Source organism: Melitaea cinxia, chromosome 3 (assembly GCF_905220565.1).
Source record: "Melitaea cinxia chromosome 3, ilMelCinx1.1, whole genome shotgun sequence".
NCBI classification, from domain to species: domain Eukaryota; kingdom Metazoa; phylum Arthropoda; class Insecta; order Lepidoptera; family Nymphalidae; genus Melitaea; species Melitaea cinxia.
In genome coordinates this window covers 1,259,710-1,285,185 of record NC_059396.1, presented here as the reverse complement: position 1 = coordinate 1,285,185, position 25,476 = coordinate 1,259,710, and the positions used below count along the sequence as shown (strand labels likewise).

Sequence of the window (25,476 nt, the reverse complement as noted above, 5' to 3'; positions counted from 1 at the left end):
ACTCATGGCGGGATAGCCATCCAACTGCTGGCTTTCAAATACACAGACCAAAGACGTGCCATTTTTGGTGCGAACTTGGGGAGGCCTATATCAAGCAATTAACTGTGATAGGCTAAAGTGATGGGTGGAACTTATTTTGTGCTTAAACCGGTTCTATCCTATAGATTTTTTAAAATATAGGTTAAAAATTGCATGTATATACATATGGTTAAATTGAATGTCTCTTGCTTAAATCCTACGTATATATAACATAAGCACATATAAACAAAACATCGTGCATCAATATTTACCGGCATCACAGCCCGCATGCATATTACACGCACAGGGCACACATTCAAACGCAGGCGCTGATCCGCGCGCACGCACGAGTCGCACATGCGTCGCGGCGCACTTCGTACACTGTGCCCCCTCGTACCCAGTTGGACACGAGCAAATCTCTTGTACTCCTCCAGGAGCACCTTTGATTTTTACACTATCTAGACGTACCTATAACAATATTATATTTGTTTCGTTAGTATTAGTATCATTGTTATGGAGAAAGTGAAATGCTTTCAAGAAAACGCTAACGTAGATGTGTCAACTGTTCCCTTTTTATGAAAATATAAACTTTTTGACTGCTGTGTGGCTACGGTAGTAAAGAATATAGCCACCCCCTCTCTTCCCGTGGGTGTCGTAAGAGACGACTAAGGGAAAACACAGTTCCACTACCACCTTGGAACTTAAAAAGCCAACCGATGGCGGGATAACCATTCAACTGCTGGCTTTGAAATACACAAGCCGAAGACGGGCAGCAGCGTCTTCGGTGCGACAAAGCCAGCCCTGCGGTCACCAATCCGCCTGCCCAGCGTGGTGACTATGGGCAAAACACATGAGTTTACGCCATTTTTTGGCACGAACTTGGCCTATGTCAAATAGAGGACTGTAATAGGCTGAAATGATGATGATGAGATTTTCCCGTCCTTCCTATATTTAATGTTTTGATTTTAGATATAGAATTTTGGATGCAGCACTAATAAGGGGATGTTTGAAAGTAGCACACGTGACTTAACTTCGTCAGTTTTACATCAAGGAAAGTGTTCTAAGAGATTAACTTACTTCATCCTGATCGAAGTGGAAGTGAGCTCGTATCATAATCGCCTTGAGGTCACTTAAGACATCGAGGAGTTGGCTGCGAGAGACGTATTCAGATCCAGAGTACCATCCTCCTTCTACTAGGGGTGCTTTCAGTTCTGTTAAGCCCGGAGTCTCATAGCTCGTGTTCCCGTACGATAGCTTGGTCCCATCTGTAAAGTGATCAAAAAAGTGCATGTTTAATTAAACGTATTATGATATGTACACATTTTGAATAAATAATTAATATCAGATGATAGGGTCAATCTCAGAAACTCATAAAAATTTGCTTCAAGATAAGCTAAATACGTGATGCTATATTGTATTTGACTGTTATGTGTTTATTTTGAAAGAAAAACTTGTTTTAGTACAAAATTAGTAATCTATACAAATAAATAAAATTGAAGTTTCTGTTTGTAATATCAAAAGAACCGCTTTTTACTAAATGCATGGACATATACACGATACACATATCAAGATAACATTTTTTTCAATTTTTTGTTTGTCTGTCTGTTTGTTCCGGCTAATCTCTGTAACTGGCTGGGCCGATTTTGACGGGACTTTTACTGGCAGATAGCAGATGTAATAAGGAGTAACTTAGGCTACTTTTATTTTAGAAATTTATTTATTTTGTAACTGCGAAGTGTGCAATATATTTGTTTTAATTCCACGCGGACGAAGTCGCGGGCACAGCTAGTATCTTGCATAAAATACAGCGTCACTAAGTCCATAATATAAGACATATCTTTATCAACTATACCTATCAATTTATTTTTAATAAACACTTTATATTTATGTCGAGACAACTGCAAAATTGTATGTAGGATTTTGTTGTACATGCGAATACCATAACCAAGAATAGAGACTTTGCGCAATCGGAAATTTGGAATTACAATTTTGTTATTCCTTCTCGTGTTTACACTACGATGTTTACTATTTCTATCAAAACAATCAATATTTTCGTGAATATACATAATGTCTCGGTATCTGATGTTGTTATCGTAATGCTGTAAAAATATTTTTATCAATACCACGAAAAACTTTCTCTAATCCTAGAAATAAGATAGGCTAAGGTTTTATCTGCTAAGCTATTTACTGCAGGTAAATGGGTATCACATAAAATAAAAGATTGTTACCATTAGCAATCAGGACATAGTCAGGAGCTCTCGTGGCGCTGCCACCGGAGTCTCCACGTGCCACGGCCCACGCTACCGTCGCTTGCACCTCACCACCGTATAATGCTGATCGCTCACCACTAACTATTGAACTCACGAAATAGTAAAATTCCCAGCCTTCAACCTGCAAACGAAGTGCTCTATTAGACTAGAAAATTCATTATCTTCGCTTTAATAGATATTAAAGCTAAAACTAAGCGTCTTCGGTGCGACAAAGCTAGTACTGCGGTCACCAACCCGCCTGCCCAGCGTGGTGACTATGGGCAAAACACATGAGTTCACGTTATTTTTGGCGTAAACTTGTGGAGGCCTATGTTCAGCAGTGGACTGTATAGGCTATAATGATGATGATGATGATCAAAGCTAATGTAAATAAATAATTTGATGATTATTTATTTGTATTTTATACAAAGAATAGTTCTTAGTTTCTATCAAGACATCAAATTATTAAATATAGTATGTGCTTAACAATGACTAAACAAGTTGAGAAAATCCAAAAAATAGGGTTGTCTTCTATTATTAATATAAATATGGAAAAAGTTATTTAAAAAAGAGAGAACAGAAAGAATTATTCGAGGAAATTATTACAATTTTTCTTGAATTATATCTGATTGAAATCATTGTATAAATAAAGAATTGTTATAAACAAACCTCGTAACTTATCAGAAAAGGCTTTCCCAGTTCATCAACTGAAGGTACGACGGTCTCAGAGGTGTCGTTATCACTGATTAGCCACAACTCGCCCAATGGTAGCACCATCTGCCCTCGAAAATTATACCAAAGAAAAATTATTCAATTTTAATTTTATCAATCTTCATTATAAGGTAATGAAAATGGCAAACGATAACAATAGTTCTAGTGTAGCTCAAGTGGTAGTCTTAATGCCGTCAGCTGGAGATTCTATGTCCTCTCTGGTAAGACATTTGTATGTATACAAACGTCCGTTTTTGGACTAGGTATACAGTCTTTTGGGTTTCGCTACTGTGCCTCGGAGAAGACTTACCGTCAGTACAGCCGTCCGTACTAATTGTTATCATAGATATTTGCAATGATATTTACAGCTTGATAGATTAAGCAAAGCTTTTGCTCATTGATAACTAGTTTCTTTCCATTTTTAACCGACTTCAAAAAAGGAGGAGGTTACTCAATTCGACATATATATATATTTTTTTATGTATATTCGTTGATAACTTCGTCGTTTATGAACCGATTTTGATAATTCTTTTTTGTTGGAAAGGAGATATCCTAAGTGTGGTACCATAATAAGGAAACCAGGATCTGATGATGGGATCCCAGAGAAATCGAGGGAAACTCTCGAAAATCCGCATAACTTTTTACTGGGTGTACCGATTTTGATGACTTTTAATTTAATCGAAAGAAAATTTAATCGAGATCTGATTACAACTTTTGGAGTAATCTTTGATAATGCGTATTTACTTGACAATTTTTTCGTCTACCTACGTTGTATTACTTGTCGATGTAATTGAAGTCGGTTTTTTTTTCGTTTGCCAGCAAACACAATTATTATTAAAAATACTACACGGAACCCATAAAAACGATATATATCCTATAGGTACAAATAAGACGCTACAAATAAAACTTACATCCTCCCCTGAACGAAAGTCAGCAGTACAATGAGTTGCCACGCGTGAGCAGTAACAAGGCGCGCAGCCGGTTGCAAGTGTAGCGCGTAACCCAAAGTAACCAGGAGCACACGTGTCGCATTTTTCACCTATCACGTTTGCCTGTAATAACGAAAAAAAGTTATTGAAAATATATGTTTGTATTTGTATACCAAATATTATGTACCTATATAATCTTATATGTGAGTAGTTTTCATCTATGCCTAATGTCTTAGTTAAGACCCGGTTGATTTAGATAGTATTATGTTGTAGTTGTACATATTAACTCCCAGTCTCAGAACCGAAATGGAACCCGTAATTGTAAAGTAGAAAGGGTGAATTGCCAACCGCACAGACAGACTAAGCTGGGTCTAGTCTAGTTGAAGATGATTGATAATATTCAACAAACACCCAGACCTTATTTTGATAACGTACCTTACATTCGCAAACTTCATCACAAACGCGGTCAGGATCAACAATACCGCGAGGGTCACACTTGCATGCCATGGTGGTTATTTCCATCAAACAATCGGGAAACGTCGCAGTTGGATCTTCGCAAACGTTACATTTTGCGCCCTTGAAGCCTTTATTACAGGAACAGATAACACGGTGATGCTTTCTATCCCATTTACAGTTACCTAAAAGTTACAGGATTAAATATTAATGTCACTAATCATTTTTTAGCTGATTGAAGCAGTATTGCAATATTGATCTTTTATAGTGAGATAAGATTATCATCTGACCAATATATGGGAATTTATTTGCGCATTTATTTAAAAGTTCATAATGATTTCGCTGGTAAAAACTTCGTGAATAAAAATGCATGTAGGCAAAGTGACTGCTGACTATTATTCGCAACTTAAATATAACCCTATGGAAAAAAAAATCTCATAAAACATGGACAAATGCAGACCAAATTTTCATACTGAGTTATGAGAGTCTATGAGAATTGTATATATCTCATAACCTCTCACAACTCGGTTTGAGAATTGAGTCAGCATTTGACCATGTTTTATGATATTTTTCCACAGGGAAGCCTATACATATAATGTTCTTTAATTATTATAAGTTTATTATTATTATTGCTCATAGCGGTTTCATTATGATAGGAATAAGCCCCTACTACAGAACTGTATCAGGTTGAGTAGAGACTATAGCTCGACAAATGTAGAAATTGGAGCCACATAGTAACATGAAGTTTCTAAAGCAACTAAAATCTCAAAATAGATGAACGCGCTATTGGAACATTGAGCAGCTTACGTCCACTGGACAAAAATGTCTGTAAAAATTATTTTGACACAGTAACTTACCATTAGAACCTCGAGGATCACATTCGCATGGTTTGCAAGGATCATCTGGAAGAACGTTGTAATACCCGATCAGGCAACGATCACAGAGTGGGCCAGCTCGGTTATCCTGTGGGACAAAGTATCAAAATGATTAGTAATGCTATGTCAATAATGGAAAGTTTAAGTATTATGCCGAATATTGCCGAAAGTCGAAAAAGTATAAAATGCTTTCGAGCTTAGCTGACAGCTTCATGACGAATAGGAAGGAAATAATAGTCCATAAATTACAGATTCTGTTGTAATTGATACGAAGCGCGAGTCTTCATATTTTCCAGAACTGATGACACATAGTTCATTTGTACTTAATAGTTTCACGTAAAGATCTGATACCTTATTTCTGTTATAGGTGTATGTTGATAAACCAATTCCAAATTAAGTGAATATGCCGATATTACAACAATATTAAATACTTAATTAGGAATCAAGGTCCCATTACCCACCGTGCAATTGACACAGAATATAGCTCCAGTATCATCATAGGAGCAAGCGCCTCGATCGCCGCAGGAGCAGTCTGTTCTCTCGGTTGGCTGATCGCATGGTACCTTCGCTCGCCACGCCCCGCCAGAGCAGCAACGGTGACAGTGCGCGCCACACGTGCCGTGGATACAGTCGCATTTGACGTTCTGTAAAAATGTACACATTTTTTACAGATTAATAGGCCATATTAACTGCTTCTATCCTTCATTGACCGCATATAAAATTGGCGTGAAGTAAAGCATATTTTAGATAATTAGTACAAACTAACAAGTAAACATATTCTGCTTTTTGATCGACTTCAAAAATAGGAAGTGGTTTTTTTCATTTACACTGTATTTTTTTATGTTACCTTATAAATTTCTACGTATAGATTTCGATAATTCTATATGTGGTTGCATTTGAATTTAATCGTGATCTGACGAGTCCTTTTGAATTATGTTTAATAATGCGTATTTACTTGACTAATTTCCCATCTACATACCTACGTTGTATCACTTGTCAATGTAATTGTAATCGTTCAATTCTTAGTTTTTTCTTACTTCAATTTAAAATAAACTAAAAAACCTTCCTGATCCTTCTCCTACACGGAAAAATGTCCAGCAGAGGGACGTTACAGACTGAATCGAATTACATAAACAATACTGGTCTTAATATTATACCCATACTGGATCATTATTTTTTTCTGAACCTTCGGGTTTTGCGTATGTGGCTACTTTGAAAATTTAGCACAATCCTATTAACTCTATTTAAATCTTCAACTATTAAAAGTGATCTTAAAATCATTCAATTTTAATATTCTTTGTTACTAAGTGTCTGTTTTCTAGTAAACTTAGACTATACCTTGTGATCAACAGTGCATTGCTTGGCGTGTCCATGACATAAGCATCTAGCTGCTAGAGTCAATTCCCGTACAGTATAGTAGCTATGACGAGACGAAGCATGCGCAGATCGAAAGGAAACGCGCACTCGCCGCGCTGGTACACCTTCTCCTATACCAACGTGCATCTGCAAAAACATAGGTTGATTTTTTTATATAACTAGGTCGGCGAACAAGCATATGACTCCCCTGATGATAAGCGATTACCGTAGCTTACAGACACCTGCAATACCAGAAGCATCGCAAGCGCATTGCCGACTCTACCCTCATCAATAACCTATTCAAAAATAGAATAGCCCGATTGAGGAATTATCTTGACCTCACAGAATATCACAGCTAAATAATACTGCTTCCAAGCAGTTCCTGTGGTGAGTAAGGTGGCCAAAGTTCCTGGGGAGGATCGAATGTAGATTCGACAAGGGATACTTCTAGTGTTGCAGGCGTCTATAAGCTACGGCAACCACTTACCATCATCAGGTGATCCGTACGCACGTCTGCCGACCTAGTCGTATAAAAAAATTTTTTCGTGCTTTCAAACAACTACACAATAATATAAAATGCATAAAACTTCTCAGCTTCTTGCAATATTTAGGGTACTGGTGATGATGGATTTGTAGCGACATCTATCGCGCGGCATATAAACTAGAGAAAACTGAAGTATCCTACATCGCGCTATCAAAGTTATCAGAGTGATTGAGTATATATGCAAGAACCCGACAACAACCATCGGGCCAGTAGCCCACCAGACAAAACAACCGTCTCCGCATCTCCAGATTTAAAAACAAAAATTAATATTATTGTTTTTAAATCGTTAACGTGTGAATTAAACTTAAAAATGTATTTTTTGTATGTAACACGTATGTATGATTCATCGTAATGTCAGTGTCCAATTTCAATAAAGTCATATACTAGAACAACAGATAACTTTAATACATATATAGATTAGATTGATGATTGGTTGATGAATCATCATTAATATTATATTTTTATATTTTTTCATGTGATAATATCGGGAATATTACTTTACTGTGTGAGTAATGCTATATGAGTCATCTATACAAATAAATAAAATTGGAGTGTCTGTTTGTAATATTAAAATAACCGCTTTTTACTAAATGCATATGGATGTATACAGGTACATATACCAAAATAAATTTTTTTACAATTTTTGTCTGTCTGTCTGTTTGTTCCCGTTAATCTCTGAAACGGCTGGGCCGATTTCGATGGAAATTTCACTGGCAGATAGCTGATGCAATAAGAAATAATTTAGGCTACTTTTATTTATATATTTTTTATTTTGTAAATCTGCGAACTGAACAATATATTTTTGTTTAATTTGCGGACGAAGTCGCGAGCACAGCTAGTTCTGTAATAATATTGTAAAGAAATAAAAAATAAACGCCTTGTACTTAATCCCCCCCCCCCAGTAGGAATTTCTCCTGTGTCGCGGGTCCGGAAACACACACAATATACACATGCATAAACGTCCAGACTACGGCACACATCTAGCAAAGCGCATAGCAAAAACAAATGTGCCCGTGTGCGGGGATTGAACCCGTCACCGCCAACGCAATATCCAGTAACGTGTACAATGACCGCTATTCCAAAATGTCCTCAAAAATAAAACAACATTTTAGGTTGATATGCTGATTTTGGGCTAACTTTATTAATCTAATATACGAAATTCTCGTGTCACGGTGTTTGTAGTTAAACTCCTCCGAAACGGCTTGACTGATTCTCATGAAATTTTTTGTGCATATTGGGTAGGTCTGAGAATCAAACAAAATCTATTTTTCATACCCTTAAGTTATGGTAGGGGTAGGGGGGATTAAGGGTCTTTATAATATATATAGCAAAACAACGTTTGCGGGGTCAGCTAGTAATTTATAAAATTATTTGTTTAAGAATCTAATGCTGAGAAATGACGAGAAGAGAACAAATATATATTTTTTTAATTAGAACGTAAAATGATTGTATCTAACTGAGGGCAGCACTCCTTTTGTATTTTACTTTGGGTACAAAAACTTTTATATTATTATCAATCATTTCATCGCAATTAAATCTAATAAGTCTGTAACATGCGTATAAACTCAAAACGACTCCATCGAATTGCAAAACCATATACCCATTTTCCGTGTTTGTTACTGAAAGCTCAGGGTTTGTACAAATTAAAATTAAAAAGAAAACGAACTGAAAATTTGATCGAATAAATAGATATGGGTCATTCATCAATCATACGAGACACGAATAGGGGTGGGGACTTGTGATTTTAGTTGAAGGTATTTAAATATATTATTATGAAAATTTCAATATACCTTCAACAAAAGAAATAAACGTGATTTTTGAATATGGTCTGAAACCTCACCACATATCATCAAAAGGGGGTAAGGGCTTACATATTTACGTCAAATGTATATTACGTGATTAATGGACGAGCCTGTATATGCTCAGCCTGTAATATCCCACTAATGGGCACAGGCCTCTTTCCCCATGTGGGAGAAGGATAAGAGCTCAATCCACCTGCTCCAATGCGGGTTGGCGGATATATTCCCTACTATGAGTAACGATCGCTATCAGGTGTACATGATAACAACCGGGACCGACGGCTTAACGTGCTCTGGCTAATCAGGCACGGTGGGGAGACCCACAAGGACTGCACAAACACCCAGACCACGGCAAACACCTGTATGGCCAATACAAATGTTTGTCATGTGCGGGGATCGAACCCTCAACTGCCAGCGCAACAGATACAATCCATGGCTGTAACCGTTGCGCCAACGCGGCGTCAAGGTAACACGGCCCTGTATGGCTGTTAGAAATTCGCAGGTAGTAAATTTCCTTACCTCTCCATTTTCAAGCGGCTTTGGGCTGATAAATTGAGTCGAACAAGAGGGTTTCTCTGCTCTACTGGTTCTCTTAACACCTCTAGCTTTTCTTCTGCGTCTTTCAGGTCTGAGGTCCCACAGCTTACGACAGTGATCTCGATCTCCGAACGCTCGAACCACCCGCCAATCGTCACCGGTTTCTGTTGATGATACTTCAAGAGACCAGGCCAGTGGACGCGGTGATGGACCGGATTTGATGATGACATGAAGTAACTCCATTTTCTGGAAATGATACATTTAGTTTTAATATTACGATAAATAATATAGCCATCCCCTCTCTTCCCGTGGGTATCGTAAGAGGCGACTCAGGGATAGCATAGTTCCACTACCACCTTGCAACTTATAAAGCCGACCGATGGCGGGATAACTATCTAGCTGCTGCCTTTGAAATACATAGGCGGAAGACGGGCAGCAGCGTCTTAGGTGCGACAAAGCCAGCCCTGCGGTCACCAACCCATCTGCCCAGCGTGGTGACTATAGGCAAAACACATGAGTTCGCGCCATATTTGGCGCTAACTTGCTGAGGTCTATGTCCAGCAGTGGGCTGTAATAGGCTGAAATGATGATGATGATGATGATGAGTTTTAATATTTTTTAATGAAACTTCTTTAGAAACGAAAATGCGTCACTATAAAGAAACAAACACATAAATGTATACGACAGGTAATGAGATAGAATACATTACACAGTATTTTATATTCTCGGTGAAAAAAAAAACTCCCGTAGGCTACTCTTTAGAAGTTTCGCTTCTGTCGTGTTGCACAGACATAAATATTTTCTGTGTTCAACCACAGGCTTTTAGATGTCAGCTGCCTCTTTTGACATTCAATATATATCTACATGCCCTTTACTCCACATTACTTCAGATCAACAGTCCTAAGACTGCCTTCGTTTTTTGTATTTTTTTTCCTAAATCTTCGTGTATTTTCCATTCTATATGATATTGGTGAAATCATCTGTGCTCATTTGGCAATATTGAAAGCCATTAACCCTAAAAAAGGAGAAGAATTTCCTGAATATTTCTTCGTCGAACCTCCAAATCTTTCGTTTTATAAAATAAGAGGTATATGACTAAGCTATGTAGAGTCAGTCAACAGACTGTTACACTAAAATAATAATTTTCTGTCATTATACATTAATTCGATCGTCTCTGACATGGTCAGTTTCTTCTAATTTTGAAATCATAAACACTGTTAGGTTAGTTATTAGGAATCAACGTGCTTTATTTATTCGACTTATTTTATTACAGAAGTTATCAGTAATCTCATAAACATCGTGATTGATTCATGAGTCAACTTTTATTCCAGAAAGGAATACCGTGTGATTCATTCTACTGACGAGCATACTTGAATTAAGGGAGATAGAGTATGTAACAGTAAAAATTGATGATAGCTAGAGTGAAGGATGTTTTTTAAAAATGGTAGCAATAATTATGGTATACTTCATAGCTATTAAAAAGCTCCAGGCGCTGTTTTTAATTACGTTTTACGTTTGCAAATGTTACAATTAAGTTTTGAATTCCAAAAATACGTGATATTTAATTTTAAAATGTTGATTTTTATACTTACGTAATTCAAATTTATAAGAGAGACATTGAGTGGACTAATAGTATAGAAAAAGTGTACAATCTTGAGACAAGTAGAACACAAGTACAGTTAATGGTACGATTTCTGACAAGAGTGATTTGTTTTACGAATAAATTCACTTAAAATAATGATGGTAATGTGTACCTGCAGATACTGCTCAAATCTCACTGACTACTTATCTGTAAGTTTGCACACGAGGCTTTATCTTTTTTGATGACGCGCTAGCACAACTGTCACAGCCCTGGCTTCCGGCCGTAGCGCTGGCGGTTGCGGGTTCGTATGGCATACATTTATAAATGCCATACAGATATTTGAAGTGGTCTTAATCTTTGTGTTTTTGTATTGCGTCTTTCCGGACCCCTGACACAGGAGAAAATCCTACCGGGGCCCGTTTTGTATGAGGCGTTTATTTATTGCTTATTTATTTATTTTATGGGTTCTACTTTCTTTCTCTACTTTTATGGAGAGTTTTATTCAATAATTATAACATTTTACATTAAAATCTATTTTTATTTAATAAATTATTACACTTACAACCAGTATTCTGAGGGTTTCTATTTATTTTGTGTCAGTTACATACTCAATAAAACTTAAAAATTTGTTTGGGGGTTTTCTTTGAATATTTTGAGTTTCTGAGTTGTAGAACAGCCTATAGGCTGACGCCAAAGCAGGTACTAAAATATCAATCCGTCTAACGCGAGAAATACTAAGTGATAAAGATTAGTACACAATAAAAGAAAGCAACAGAATGACGTCACCAATAGACTTCCTTAAGCAGAGCACTCATCAAAATTCCCATCAGTTATAAAACATAAATAAAAATAAAAATCCAGCCATTTATCTTCGACGTGGCAATCATTTGAGCACTTAGACATTTAAACCTCACCGCACGTTGTAAGGATTCTCAGTTGGAATAATTTGACTAGTCCGTTAGGGTAGTTAGTAGGACTGCGTTCTGCTCCGCGGGTTGTGGGTTCGATTTCTGCCTAAGTTGCGTGTATTATTTGTATTTACATATGTATTAATTGCATATTTAGCCATATCAGCCGGCTGTTACCAATAACACAACCTTTAAGTTGCCTATCTTAGGAACCTACGACTGTGTGTGAATGTTATAAGATATTTAAAAAAAATCTATCACTCTCTCACATTTGTTTCATGATTCTTCAAAATTTAAGGAAATTACTATGTCTCGTATCAGATTCAACGCTATGAGTGCATTCAGCTTCACTTTTAAGCTTAATAAATAAATTACAACAAATATAATTATAATTTAAGACGTTTCAAAGATGTTTTTGAATAAATTAATTTATGATTTTGATTTTAACATATATATGCCACAAAAATGCAATTTTTTTAATAAAATCTATGAATATACTTTCTCAGTGACGTTGATTTTTCCGTTGATCAAGCTTGTTTTACCGCACTACGGTTACACATTAAATACTATTTCTTTAACAAACTATTTGTAACTAAATACCTTAATAAAAAAAAGGAATTATTTCCGAAAGAAAACTCTTAGAATAAGCGCTCGATTTAAAAGATTCTTGAAGCGAGCAGAGCAGACCATTAAAGGAACAAACAAAACGGGTAAGACAACAGTAGCTCACACTTCCAGGCAATTAGCCGTGGTCGTGGCACCGCTATTAGCGCCGGGACGTGGCGGGACGTGGCGGGACGTGGGAACGATACGAACATAACTGATTCCTTTAGTTTTAATTTTTTTGATAGTTGGTGTATTTCAAACGTATGTTTTTCTTAATTTGTAGGATTTTATTTTTGTTACCCACACATTAGGAAATTCTAAACATTTTTTAATAGCATATCAAAAATCGACCGTTCCAGCGGGGATCGAACCTGGAACTCCGACTGACCGTGTCGATGCTCTAGCCAATTAAGCTATGGAACGATGTACCCGTTAGATCGAAATTTTTGATATGATGATTTTTATATTCGGTTTAAGCGAAATATGTTTTTCTTTATTAACCATCAACCATATCTGAGCTTATGCCTGAGGTATAAGAAACAGCGCTTAACATGAAAATACTTTTTTTTAAAGTGTGTTGTTTTTAAGATTATTTTAAACAAATATTCTTCATCAGAATCTTTCAGATATATATCAGATAGACTCTCATAATAACAATCACAACAGAATATCGGTCGGTATTGCGAAATTTAAAGATTAAAATTGGTCTGTAGACTTCAGATCAGAATCGTAGCTACCGCCGTATCAGCCGTGTCAATGATACGGGGACCCCGGGCTACAGAGGCCCCTAACGAGAGTAAGCAGCAATTAGTAAAATGTTATCCACAATGTCACTTAATCTCGTGCTTCACGGGCACTTCGCTCCAGAAATGACAAAAATAAAAAAAAGTAGTCCCCCATTTTCTTTTGTGAGAAATCTTTACCCTTCATTTAGACTCAACAGCTAATTTTGATACAGGGCCACTCCAAGGCACGCTACGCCACTGCTCCAGATTTATGCATCAAGATGCAATGCAATAGGTGCTGTTGTATTAGCGTGAAAGATTAACAAACTATTAATAAAATTGTGCAGTAAAAGTATTGATCTTAGAGGTTGTTGTAAAAATTAAAAAAAAAATTTGACAGTTACAACTACTGTCAATTTCATTTACCTTACTTGCCAGCAAGATAGAAGAAATTCCGCTTGAGATTATCTAACTTTGCTAAATTTACAAAAAAAAAAATTAAATAATAAAGAGAAACTGTCGTTTGAATATATTTTAGAAGCACAGAAAGAATTTAAATAAATATAGTAATCTCTAAGAGAATACCAGATCAATTTAGAGGGTAGTTGGTTGCATGTGTAAAAGCCAGGTTGCCTACACGAGAGGAATTTCAATAATATATTCAGTGACCAATCAAATTGTCGCAGACACCTCGAGGTGTTCCAATCTTGCCAATTAAGGCTTTGATTTCACACTGCTGAACATTTACAATACTAAAACTTAGAAATAGAATTTAATCCTTAATTCTTTTATGCCTTTTTTAGTCGAGGATTCTTTGTTGTAAAAAAATTGACTCACATTTTTTAAGACCAATACAAATACTTTATACATCTTTAATAATGGTCGGCCAGTGGTCGAAATTTAACCATAATTAATTTAAATTATAAGTTTGAACATTATTAAGGTTCAGTTGTCAAAGACTATACTTCTATCATAATAAACAAAAGAGTGTATATACGTGTGTCAAATACATGGTAGTGTTAATTTTTTTTATTGATTTAATCTATTTTTATGCATAATTAAAAAATCCATCTCTATAATTATGTTTATATAGAGAAGGATCATTTTTTTTATAATTTTATAACTGTGCGAAATTTCATATTCCTCCGTCCACGCAATTTTCGTAAAAAGGGGTACAAAGTTTTTGCTTCACGTATATAATATATGATATATGAAGAACGTGATATACGTAAATTATAATAGATGGGTATAATATTCACAATCTTAATTAACTTCACTGACTGAGTATAAGCTAAGTTAGAAGTATAAGAACTTCTTTATCCGGGCCTACCGCCAGGGCGAGGTGGCGAATGCTAGTGCGACCCCATCTCGCCCCACCCAGGCGGACGACTGCTCACACGTGGTGGTTTTTAGTCAGTAGGAGTCTGACATAACCCTCTGGCGCCCCCGCGCTGGATCGTATCCATGACGGATTTTCCCCACGTAAAAAAAAAGAAGTATAAGAACTTATTGATAACCTACAAGAGCAAACAGCTTATTCGCAATTATATGTTTTTAAAAAGTAGAAAATTTGTGAATTAAATGATCTAATCATAATTTATGACTATCCCGTTGGCGCAGTTTGTAGTGCTTTCTCTTCTGCGGGTTGCGGGTTCGATTCCCGCCGATTCTGGGTGTAAAATAATATTTGCATGTATATATGTATTATTTCTATGTATGTTTATCAAAAAAAAAAATTATAACAGTCGGCTTTTACCTGTAACACAAGCATTAATTTCCTTACCATAGGAACATCCGTGTGTGTATGTTATAAGATATTTATTTGTTTATTATTATTTGTATCTAAATACATGACTCCTGTGCCTGTGGTCAGGAAGCACGAAAAAACATCCATGTAGTCTATGGACCAACCAACCAACGTACAACTTATACTAATACTAGCTGTGCCAAGCGGATTCGTTAATTCGAGGAAAAAAAGCCTATATCCTTGGTAAATAGGCTATCCAACACAAAAATAAGTTTTTAATTCGTGCCGGTAGGTCCTGAGACTTAACTTGACAAGCTTAAGCAAACAAACAACCTTTTCAGCTTTATAATATTAATACATATTTATCATAAGCAGAGCTGGGCATTAACTCGTTAATCCGTTAACAGTTAATTAACGAAGTTAACACTTCGAGTAACGGATTAACTTTTAAGCTAACTTATAAAATGGTTAACGGACCCGTTAACAGTTAACCCAATGGAAGTACGCACCGCGCGCGGCGGGAAAAACAGGTTTCGACAAGTTTGGTCGAGCGCGCCGGCACTTGCAGCGTGGAGCGCGTGCCGCGGTGTGAGTGAAACAAATATAGCTTAGGTGTGGCGCGTGCGAGCGGGAAACTGCACTGTATGATATGAATGGTATTAAATAATCAGCAATTAATATAATGCTTTTTTAGTCATATGTTAACGATTAACGATTAACTTTAACTTGCGTTAAATCTTCTAAAATGTAGCGTTTTAACGTTTAACGAAACTAATTTTTGTATTAGCGGAATAGCGATTAACGAAACTAACCATTTGATTAACGGTGCCCAGCTCTGATCATAAGCATTAGCAACTACTGCGCTTACCCGTCTCTCGCCATCATCAACGCAGACTTTATAAATGGTTCACAAGATATCGATCTCATTAGAGACGAGAACTTACCTTCATTAATCCTTATACGTGCCATATTGGGTAGCAGGCTCATTAAGCACGTAACAAAGAAAGCCTGATATCCAGAGATAGATGTTATTATAGCTTGTAAAGAATCGTGTGGCGCCACTAAAGATGAGTGACCGGAGGTATGTTTTAAAACATTGATTGCGCATCGACTTTGAACATAATGTTACGTTTTTACTGCTGTTATTAAATTATTTGTCCATCTAGTTTTATTAGCTGAAGCTAGTTCTAGTTTTAATAGTTATGTTGGGTAAATGACAGGAATTGAAAGAAAAAAACGAGTGTGCTTTAAATCACACAACTGAAGTACTTGCGACAGGTTACAGTGTCTTTCTAACTTCACTAACGGCTATGATGTACACTCGATACTTGTAAACAAAATAACACGTCAGACATAATATTCTAATAAAATTAGTAACATTGCGTGCTAGAATATAGGTTTAGAAATTCGAAAAATACCCAAAACCGAATCGTAGCACCCCACTGTCAATCACACTATTCGTAACGCTCTCGTCACGCATTCAGCAGCTAATTTATTTTTATTTATTTATTAAACTTATTTGCACACACAAAAAAAAGATACATTTTAGAACGATTAGATACAAAAACAAGTAACGTATGCAAAGGCGGCCTTATTGCTTATAGCGATCTCTTCCAGGTAACCTTTAATAAAAGTAGTATATGAAAAATATTACACACTCCCCAAACCAAGCGTGCGTAAAGAACTTTTATTTTAAAAACATTGCTTCATAAATAAATCATTTGATTTGGACGTGTCAACGTAATATTTTTTACTGTCTGTATTTGTTGATAAATGAGGACTGAGGATGGGATAAGTATTAAATTGATAAGTGAAGATAGAAAAGTGGAGGCAACAAGAAAATATACCGAATAATGTAAGCAATGTAATACAGGATACAGATTGTACGAGTCTAATTTTCTTATAGAAAATTAATTTTAACTTTTAAACCTAAATATCTTTTTAAACTCTGACTAAAGCAACTAATAATTTATGCTATAGTTTTTCTTATATCCTTTATAATTTCATTTTTTTTTTAAAGAAACTTCTTTGGAATCTTTGTGGGCTAGGCTTGAGATTAAGAACCGATTTAGCATCGCATAGGTTAGGGTTATTTTTTTTTGTAACGAAACTATGCCGAAAGACGGTCAAATTTTGAGCTTAGATAATTCGACGGTTCTTAATCTAAAGCCTTACCATCGTTGTGATTTGAAACTAGATTAAAATAAAATACGTCACAATAAAGAAAGAAACACATAAAGAACATATAGATACTAGCTGTGCTCGCGACTTCGTTCGCGTGGAATAGTGACTACATGTTCCACGTGATTCTTTAAATTGACATAACTTTTTTATTTATTAACCGATTGACATAAAACAAGCACTAAATGTTAAGCTAATCTTGCGAAAATATATTAGTAAAAGCCAAATCTAATCCAGATATGCTATTTCTGAGATTACCGCAAACGCACAGACAAACAGATAAAACTTCTAACAACCATTATTTTGGGTGCTATTTACGTTGATAAAGGTCCCTATAATATTTTTTCTCATATATCTTAAACGTATAGACAGAGATCCTTTACATATTTATTATATGTATTAATAATACGTTACTGTTCAAAAGGCGTAAGCGACGCGTTTTTTGTTGCGCTTACGACCTTTATCACGAGACGGTGACCATCGCCGATAGAACTAATCGCAACGACCTACCTTCTTACGACATTTCAGAAGTTTCACTTCTGCCTTGTGTTAATTGCACACACACACACACTTTTTCATATAACTGTTGTAGGATGGGAGAAGAGATTGGTAGTCTTTGGGTACAAAGTATTCAAAAGATAACAAAATACTAACTATTCATAATATAACTTGACTTATAGCAGATGAGCATAAAAACCCACGTCTTCTCTGGATAACAGGTCTAAAATTAAAACAAAAAAATGGCCTGAAACGCTTGTTACGTGGAAGTTCCAAGTTAACGCCGACGATGGGATCGAGGCCATGTATGGTATAACTAATGAACGCGACTCTGGACTCATCTCGGCCGCTATTGACGTTTTTCCGATTGTCCGAATTTGGTCTGACGACTCAGCTTATATAACGGACTCTTGTAAACATTTTATAGTTCGAAAATGCTAAGAAAAGATTCTTGTAATTATTTTTTTGTGTAATTGTATTTTTTATACAACTAGGTCAGCAAACAAGCGTACGGCTCACCTGATGGTAAGCGATTAACGTAGTAAAATATAGACGTCTGTAACACCAGAAGCATCGCAAGCGCGCTGAGGACCCTACAACCAACCCCTCCAGAAGCTCTGGTCACCTTACTCACCAACAGGAACACAACACTGCTTGAAAAAGGTATTATTTAGCTGTAATCTTCTGTAAGGTCGTGGTTCTATCCCAGTCGGGCTGATCCATATTTTGAGCAGGAAATTTCCTGCTGTGCTCTACTTCAGTTAAAATGTTGGGGGTATATTTTATCGGTTCAGAACCTTTATTTAAATACGTACTTTAATTAGAGAGGAAAGTTTACCGTATCGACGAGATAAAGATTAAATGTTTGACAGTTTCCGTCAATTTTCCAATGCGATGCGATGAATGCGAATTTTAATAGCGATTCAGCTATTTAGGACAAAGGTACAACAAATCAATAAAATACCATGTAGAGATACCATGAAAATCGATCCAACCGTTCTCGAATTATAAGCCCGATTTTGTTTTATATACTCGTATATATATATAGAGAGAGAAACATATGAGACAATGAAAACTGTGTTTCGTTAACTAACTACCGAAGAAAGGCTAAGATTTACAAGAACATGTCGCTGTGTGTGTGTATCCCAATTAAAGTCACAATCCAATTAAAGTCAACCAATTAAAGTCACGTTCCGTAAGACTAAGAGTAAAAACGTATTTTTAACCGACTTTCAAAAAAGGAGGAGGTTCTCAAATCGTCTATTTTTTCATTCAGAACAAACAACAAATACTTTTCAAGTTATATATAATAATACGTACTTCTTTGACTATTTTTTTATCTCGATCTTTATTTTGTATTATAATTTTTTTTTCGTTTGCGAGCAAACATAATTATTTGTTTCCTAATCGCTCTGCTCATTAGCAGATAAAATCTGACCCAAAATAACTGCCCTAATCTTCTTCTTTTATATACGTAAAAACGAATGTTTGTCTGTATGTCCTTTATGGAATCGTAAGCTATGCATTTGATCATGTCATGATCTTCAGTAAAGTGTTAAGCATGAGCCCACAAATGTTTGTGAGTTTGCACGACCAATAAAAAAAAGCGCAGTGACACGCAGGGTAGAGCTGGTCTCTAATAAAAACTTAAGAAAAAACTTATTTAAAACAAAAATCACATATAAAAAATACTTAAAAAAAAAACAACACAATCGACCTGCCGTGTTATCAATCGTTATCACAGACGTTATCAATTTTCTATACCAAGTATCAGTTTTTCGCCAACGACCGTCGGCGGTGGTACTGACGATGTCGGTGCAGCATCCGACCAGCAGTCACGTCATTCTTGACGTCACAAACGTCCGGAGAGAGGCCCAACCCCATAAACCGTATCTACATTACCAATCAAATACGGGACAAAATAATAGTGAATATGTGTATGTTAACAATGCCTTTAGTGGTAGTGTCAGCAGAGTGCCAACGGGGACGTACTACAACCCCCCGACTACGTACGTATATAAGTTTTATTATGTGTTATCATAGGATTAATGGATCTGACTGCGTTATCATGTTTAAATACTATAGAAAAAGCGTTTTTTTTTTAGGTTTTTTTTTGATTTTTCGGAATTATTTTTATGACGTATAAAGAATAAGCGATAGTGAAAATTAATTGGTGCATAAGGTTTTTGTACTTTTATCGAAGAAGGGTTAATTTTCTTATAAAAAAAAAATTATATTTGGTTATAATTCATTTACCGAAATATTAAAATTTGTAATAAATTTACGGAAGTCATTTTGTAACAAAAGTTCCGCAATAATTTATAATATAAACTCATTAAGCTTAGTATTATTACACAAAATAAATTTGGTGAGATATCATTTGATAACATAATGTACAAAATAACATTACAAATACAGCTAATAGCTAAAGCTCTCGGCTTATAACATAAACAATAACTGTTATAATAAATAATAAGTAATGAACTGAACCAAACAAGAACAGCCTGTAATTTGTTGGGTCTCAAAGGCCTATTTATCCGCACAGAAGAAAGGTCACAGCTTAATTCATCATTCTGCTTAACTACGGATGGGCAGATACGAGTATGCAATATATAAAGTATATATAGTATATGCAACTTATAAAGCCGACCGATGGCGGGATAACCATCCAACTGCTGGCTTTGAAATACACAGGCCAAAGACGGGCAGCAGCATCTTTGGCCTGTGTAACCAAAGCCAAACAAAGCCAGCCCTGCGGTCACCAACCCGCCTGCCCAGCGTGGTGACTATGGGTGATATATATATAAAAAGCGGTTATTTTAATATTACAAACACTCCCATTTTTTTGTTTGTACACCTATAAATAATTTACAATTTCCCAAGATTCATTAAAATTTTATTTCCATTCAAAACAAGCATCGGAGACATATCAGATGGAATTATGACGAAATTGTGACAAATTGTGACGAAATTGTGACAAATTTTACGAATCGTTGAACCTACTTTTTAGGGATTTGTAACAAAATCATGACCAAAGATTCCTATTTGTTTATTTATAAAACACCAACAAAGTATACGCCATATATTAAGTACATATACAATAACAGTAGTCCAGTAACTTTAATTATATGTAGGTGATAACTACATTAAACTTGACTAACCATACACTAATAAGAGAAACAAAAGAAATCAAAGAAATTAAAGAGTAATAATTTGTAATGATAAATAGCAAAGTCAGTCTTGTCAGGTTGAGAGGGGGTGTCGGGGAGAGGGGGTGAAGGGGAGTGAGGGAGAGTGGGTTTTTACCCCCCCCCCCCCCCCGACAACTATCATCGTGTAAACCCCGTGGTTACGGAGATATCGTAGTTAAAGTTTTGAGGTTAAATTTTTAAATCGGAAAAAATTAACCTACCACTTTTGAGGTTAGAATAATGCTTGGCGCCGAAGGCAGACGAGGGCTGCCCACCCTCCGCGTCGCCGGCTTAAAAAAACACTCTTGGGCTAGGGCAGACCAAAACTACGTGGACAGTGGGGTGCTCCGATTCGGTTTTGAGTATTTTTCGAATTTATATACCTATATTCTAGCACGCAATGTTACTAATTTTATTAGAATATTATGTCTGACGCGTTATTTTGTTTAAAAGTGTCTTTTTGTCATTCGTTAAAGGTCAATTCGTATCGTATGTTGATCTTGCTGTAAAGAGCGTTTTTACGAAAATTTGTTCGAAAATAACGTGTGAAAGTTGCGAAACGGAGCATGAGTACACTTCCCGCAGCACCGGAATTAAGGTAGAGTCAGAAATAACAAGAATTTAACTTCCCATAAATTAATCACCGGTTATGTACATGATAGCCAAAATATCTATGTCCAGAGTTTTTGAAATAATGCTGTGGGATCTCATTATCTTGTTTAAAGGTGCCTGATAACCCAAGTTAGAACAGCTGAGGTACAATAAAATAGTATTCGCTTATGTATACGTAGACATTTAGTAGGTGCCGACAAGCAAGCAGAACTAAGCAAAACAGGATAATCTGTAATTTGTGTTTGTCTGCAAACACAAATTATTTACTTACAAATTATCATATCATAGGACAAAAATCTCGCCAATATATGACAAAGACGGCGACTGACCAATCAGAAAATTAGTATTAATTATGCGGAAGATGGTCTCTTCATCTTTATACTCTTCCGGTACTTCAACAAATAATAATCAAATTAAAAACACTACAATCTAATGAAATTACAATCAATACAATCTTTTAAAATTATTAGAAGCATAAATTTTATTGATAACAGTATTTATTGGCCAACTACCCTACAAAACAGGTACTAAATATGGTGACTGAAGATGGTGTCGACATCTTTGTACTGTTCCGGTATAAAACGAGTAAACAATAGAGTAATATATCAATACGAGTACATAATCCAATATTTTCATATGTAATTATTATGATTACAAATTTAATTGCTATCAATAGTATAGATATTATATAAAAGTTATTAAACAAAACGCAGTCACATCGTCACATACATTGATAGATAACGTAAGTAAAACAGCAACGAAGGGAAACAATACATCATTAATTATCTAACTAAAGCTTAAAACCTCTTTATAAAAACAAGTAATATGTTTATTTTGTGGCTATGTTGGTAATAAATCTATACATATAAATATAATTGATGTGTCTGTCTGTGATTTCTGAAAGAACCATGTTTTTTCATATAGCTATATACACGTTACTAAAACACAAACGAACGATTTTAATATTGTTGGCTATCTGTCAGTCTGTTTTTCTGTTTGTTCGGGGCTAATCTTTGGAACTGCTCAACTGATTTCTATAGGACTTTCATTAGAGGAGAGAGGAAATTGTGGAGCAACATATAAACTACTTTTTATCCTGGAATTCCTGTGAAATCGGGACTTACGTGGAAAAAAGCACGTTTACCTCACGCGACTATCTATCGCCGAAATACATATAGATATGAAATGAAAATATGAAACCAACAATTTTTCGTGCAAATACAACTAAAAAATATTAAATAAACAAATAAAATTAAAACACCAGTTTCTGCTTACCAAATAATTTACATTGTTTTGTTAAGTCTTTACATTTATTTATTTTTATATTAAATGATAAATTAAAAACGTTTTAAAATGTTTATCTGTATGTCAGTCTATATCTATGCCATCTGTCTCAGGAACGGCTAAAATGTTATAAGAAAAAGGAGGCACGGCAACTTATATTTTTTATCCTATTATTCCCATCAGGATCACGCCCTTAAAAGAACAGAGAACCCTATTTTTCGAAAAACCTATTTTTAACCGACTTCCGAAAAAGAAGGAGGTTCTTAATTCGATTGTATTTTTATATGTATGTTACCTCGGAACGTTTGACTGGGTGAACCGATTTGATTTTTCTTTGAATCGAAAGCTGATACTTGTCATGTGGTCACATCTGACTAATTTTTGAGTCATTTTTGATAAAGCGTATTTACTTGAAAATTGTTTCGTGTAACTCTACATTGTATTATTTGTCGTTGTAACTGAAAACGGTTTTTTTTTTTCGTTTTGCGAACATACACAAATTATTAATGTTCGATAATTCGTTTAATATCTACATGGGTATATTAATATAATAAGGATAGGCATTATTAGTTGTTTCTGAGAATGTTCTAAGGATCTAAATTCTTGCATCCTTTTCTAAAGCAGTAGTCATAACTGGCTGATCTGCTCATTCGATATCTGGACGTGACAAATATTTGTCACGTCATGTTGTAACAGAGAATTCATATCCCGCTGGAGGGATATATATTATAAATGGATGGCAATAATGGAGATGCGGCGTGTTTCGGAGAAGATTTTATGTTTAGGTTTTATGATATGTTGGTAATTAATTAACGTGTAAAAAAATATGGATGGACAGAGGTCGCTAGCTATAATTCGTAATTCGAATTTCATCATACTGCTTTATTATAGATAAATGAGATACTGTTGGAAGTTTTTCTATATTCCATAATCCGTAATAGAAAATTAAATCAATATAATTTTGGAATACTTTTTCTCATCATCATTATCATCATTACAGCCTTTACAGTCCACTACTGGACATAGGCCTCCATAAGTTTACGCCAAAAATAACGTGAACTCATGTGTTTTGCCCATAGTCACCACGCTGGGCAGGCGGGTTGGTGACCGCGGGGCTGGCTTTGTCGCACCTAAGACGCTGCTGCCCGTCTTCGGCCTGTATATTTTAAAGCTAGCAGTTGGATGGTTATCCCGCCATCGGTCGGCTTTTCAAGTTCCAAGGAGGTAGCGGAACTATGTTATCCCTTAGTCGCCTCTTACGACACCCACGGGAAGAGAGGGAGTGTCTATATTTTTTAGTACCGTAGCCACACAGTACACTTTTTCTCACTTTACATTAAATAAAATAGGCTATTAAACATCACATTATCTAATTATTAGTTACAACTATATGATCAATTAATGGCATTAGGTATTAATACAACTTTTCATTATTTTCAGGGTGATCAGAGAGCAATACTGGGCATGTTCAAAATGGTCATTTGGCCAACGAGCGCTAGCCATCGCGGTGGGCATCCTGACCGGAACCGTGATCAGCCTGGTCGTGATCATCGTAATGAGCGGCAAGGATAGAGACATTCCTAAAATATTTCACTCGTGATTTACATCCTGGCTGAAAAGTTATGACAATTTGATTTGAAGTGTTTATTTGTAACATTTTCTGGAGATTGAAGTTACGATATAGAATTTTCAGCACTTCACGCCGTACATTCCAGTTTTCCGCAATCCTCATCCAAGCTTACAATACCATTTGGCTGAGTTTTTTATATGTCTTAGAAATAATATGCAGTACCTGTTTTATAATTTTATGTCTCGCGTTTGAGTTCATTTGGTTTTTATACGGGTGTATGTATGTTTTGTGATCGAAATTTCAAGATTTATTGTGTTTAGGTTAATATAAATAAAGGGATTGGTTTACCATTCCTAAACCAATCAGTGATTCAGATGTAATACATAGTATAATTATGAGAGTGCATCATTTTTACTAAAATTTCTGCGATTATTAATCTAGGAATCTGCTTGTCGTTTTTTGTAATTATTACTATGTGTAAAAATTATTTTTACATACATTTGACGTTATTTTAATATTTTTAATATTAAATTGTAATTTTAATGCAGAAATGATATCAAATTAGATAATAATGTTTATAATAGGTCTATACTAATTCTACTACAATTTCTAATGTATGAAATTGTAAGTAGAATAAAATAAGAGAAATTTACTGTTATTTGTATAATTTTATTTTATTTAATTTTTCAAATTAAGAAAATTAAATATTATCAAAGTTATTATCTGCATTTATTAATTTAGGTTAATAAAAAAAAATTGTTACAAATGTAAAGTGATAAAAGCACTAATTTTAAAAATACCGTTAAATTAAAGTGTTCTGGTATTATTAACAAATTACATTAAGGATTATTTTGAAATTTTTGAAACAAATTCTTTAAATTTTTTTACGGAAGTATCAAGTTACTCATTTCATGAAATTTTGTTTTTATATGTATATTAAACACCCCATCGAAAGCAAAACAATACATCTAAAGCAATAAAATTTTATTTAAAATTTCACTGACGTATTTTCGGTGACAAATATTAAAGTCCTCGCTTATCAAATTGTTGTATGATTGGTCTGTTTTTGTACTTTTGTATTAAGATAGTGCTGTCGCACGT

General features: G+C 35.3%; 1 protein-coding gene across 1 annotated transcript in view; it reads right to left on the bottom strand.

Moving 5' to 3' along the window:
* The window catches only part of LOC123669685 (laminin subunit alpha-1), a 208,187-nt gene that overhangs the window by 114,862 nt on the left and 67,849 nt on the right, over positions 1 to 25,476 (bottom strand). The window contains 10 exon segments of the mRNA XM_045603275.1: positions 291 to 486; positions 1,096 to 1,283; positions 2,247 to 2,409; positions 2,937 to 3,044; positions 3,890 to 4,030; positions 4,343 to 4,545; positions 5,218 to 5,323; positions 5,697 to 5,879; positions 6,574 to 6,738; positions 9,454 to 9,717. Of these exon segments, the coding sequence (XP_045459231.1) occupies positions 291 to 486; positions 1,096 to 1,283; positions 2,247 to 2,409; positions 2,937 to 3,044; positions 3,890 to 4,030; positions 4,343 to 4,545; positions 5,218 to 5,323; positions 5,697 to 5,879; positions 6,574 to 6,738; positions 9,454 to 9,717 (1,717 nt within the window).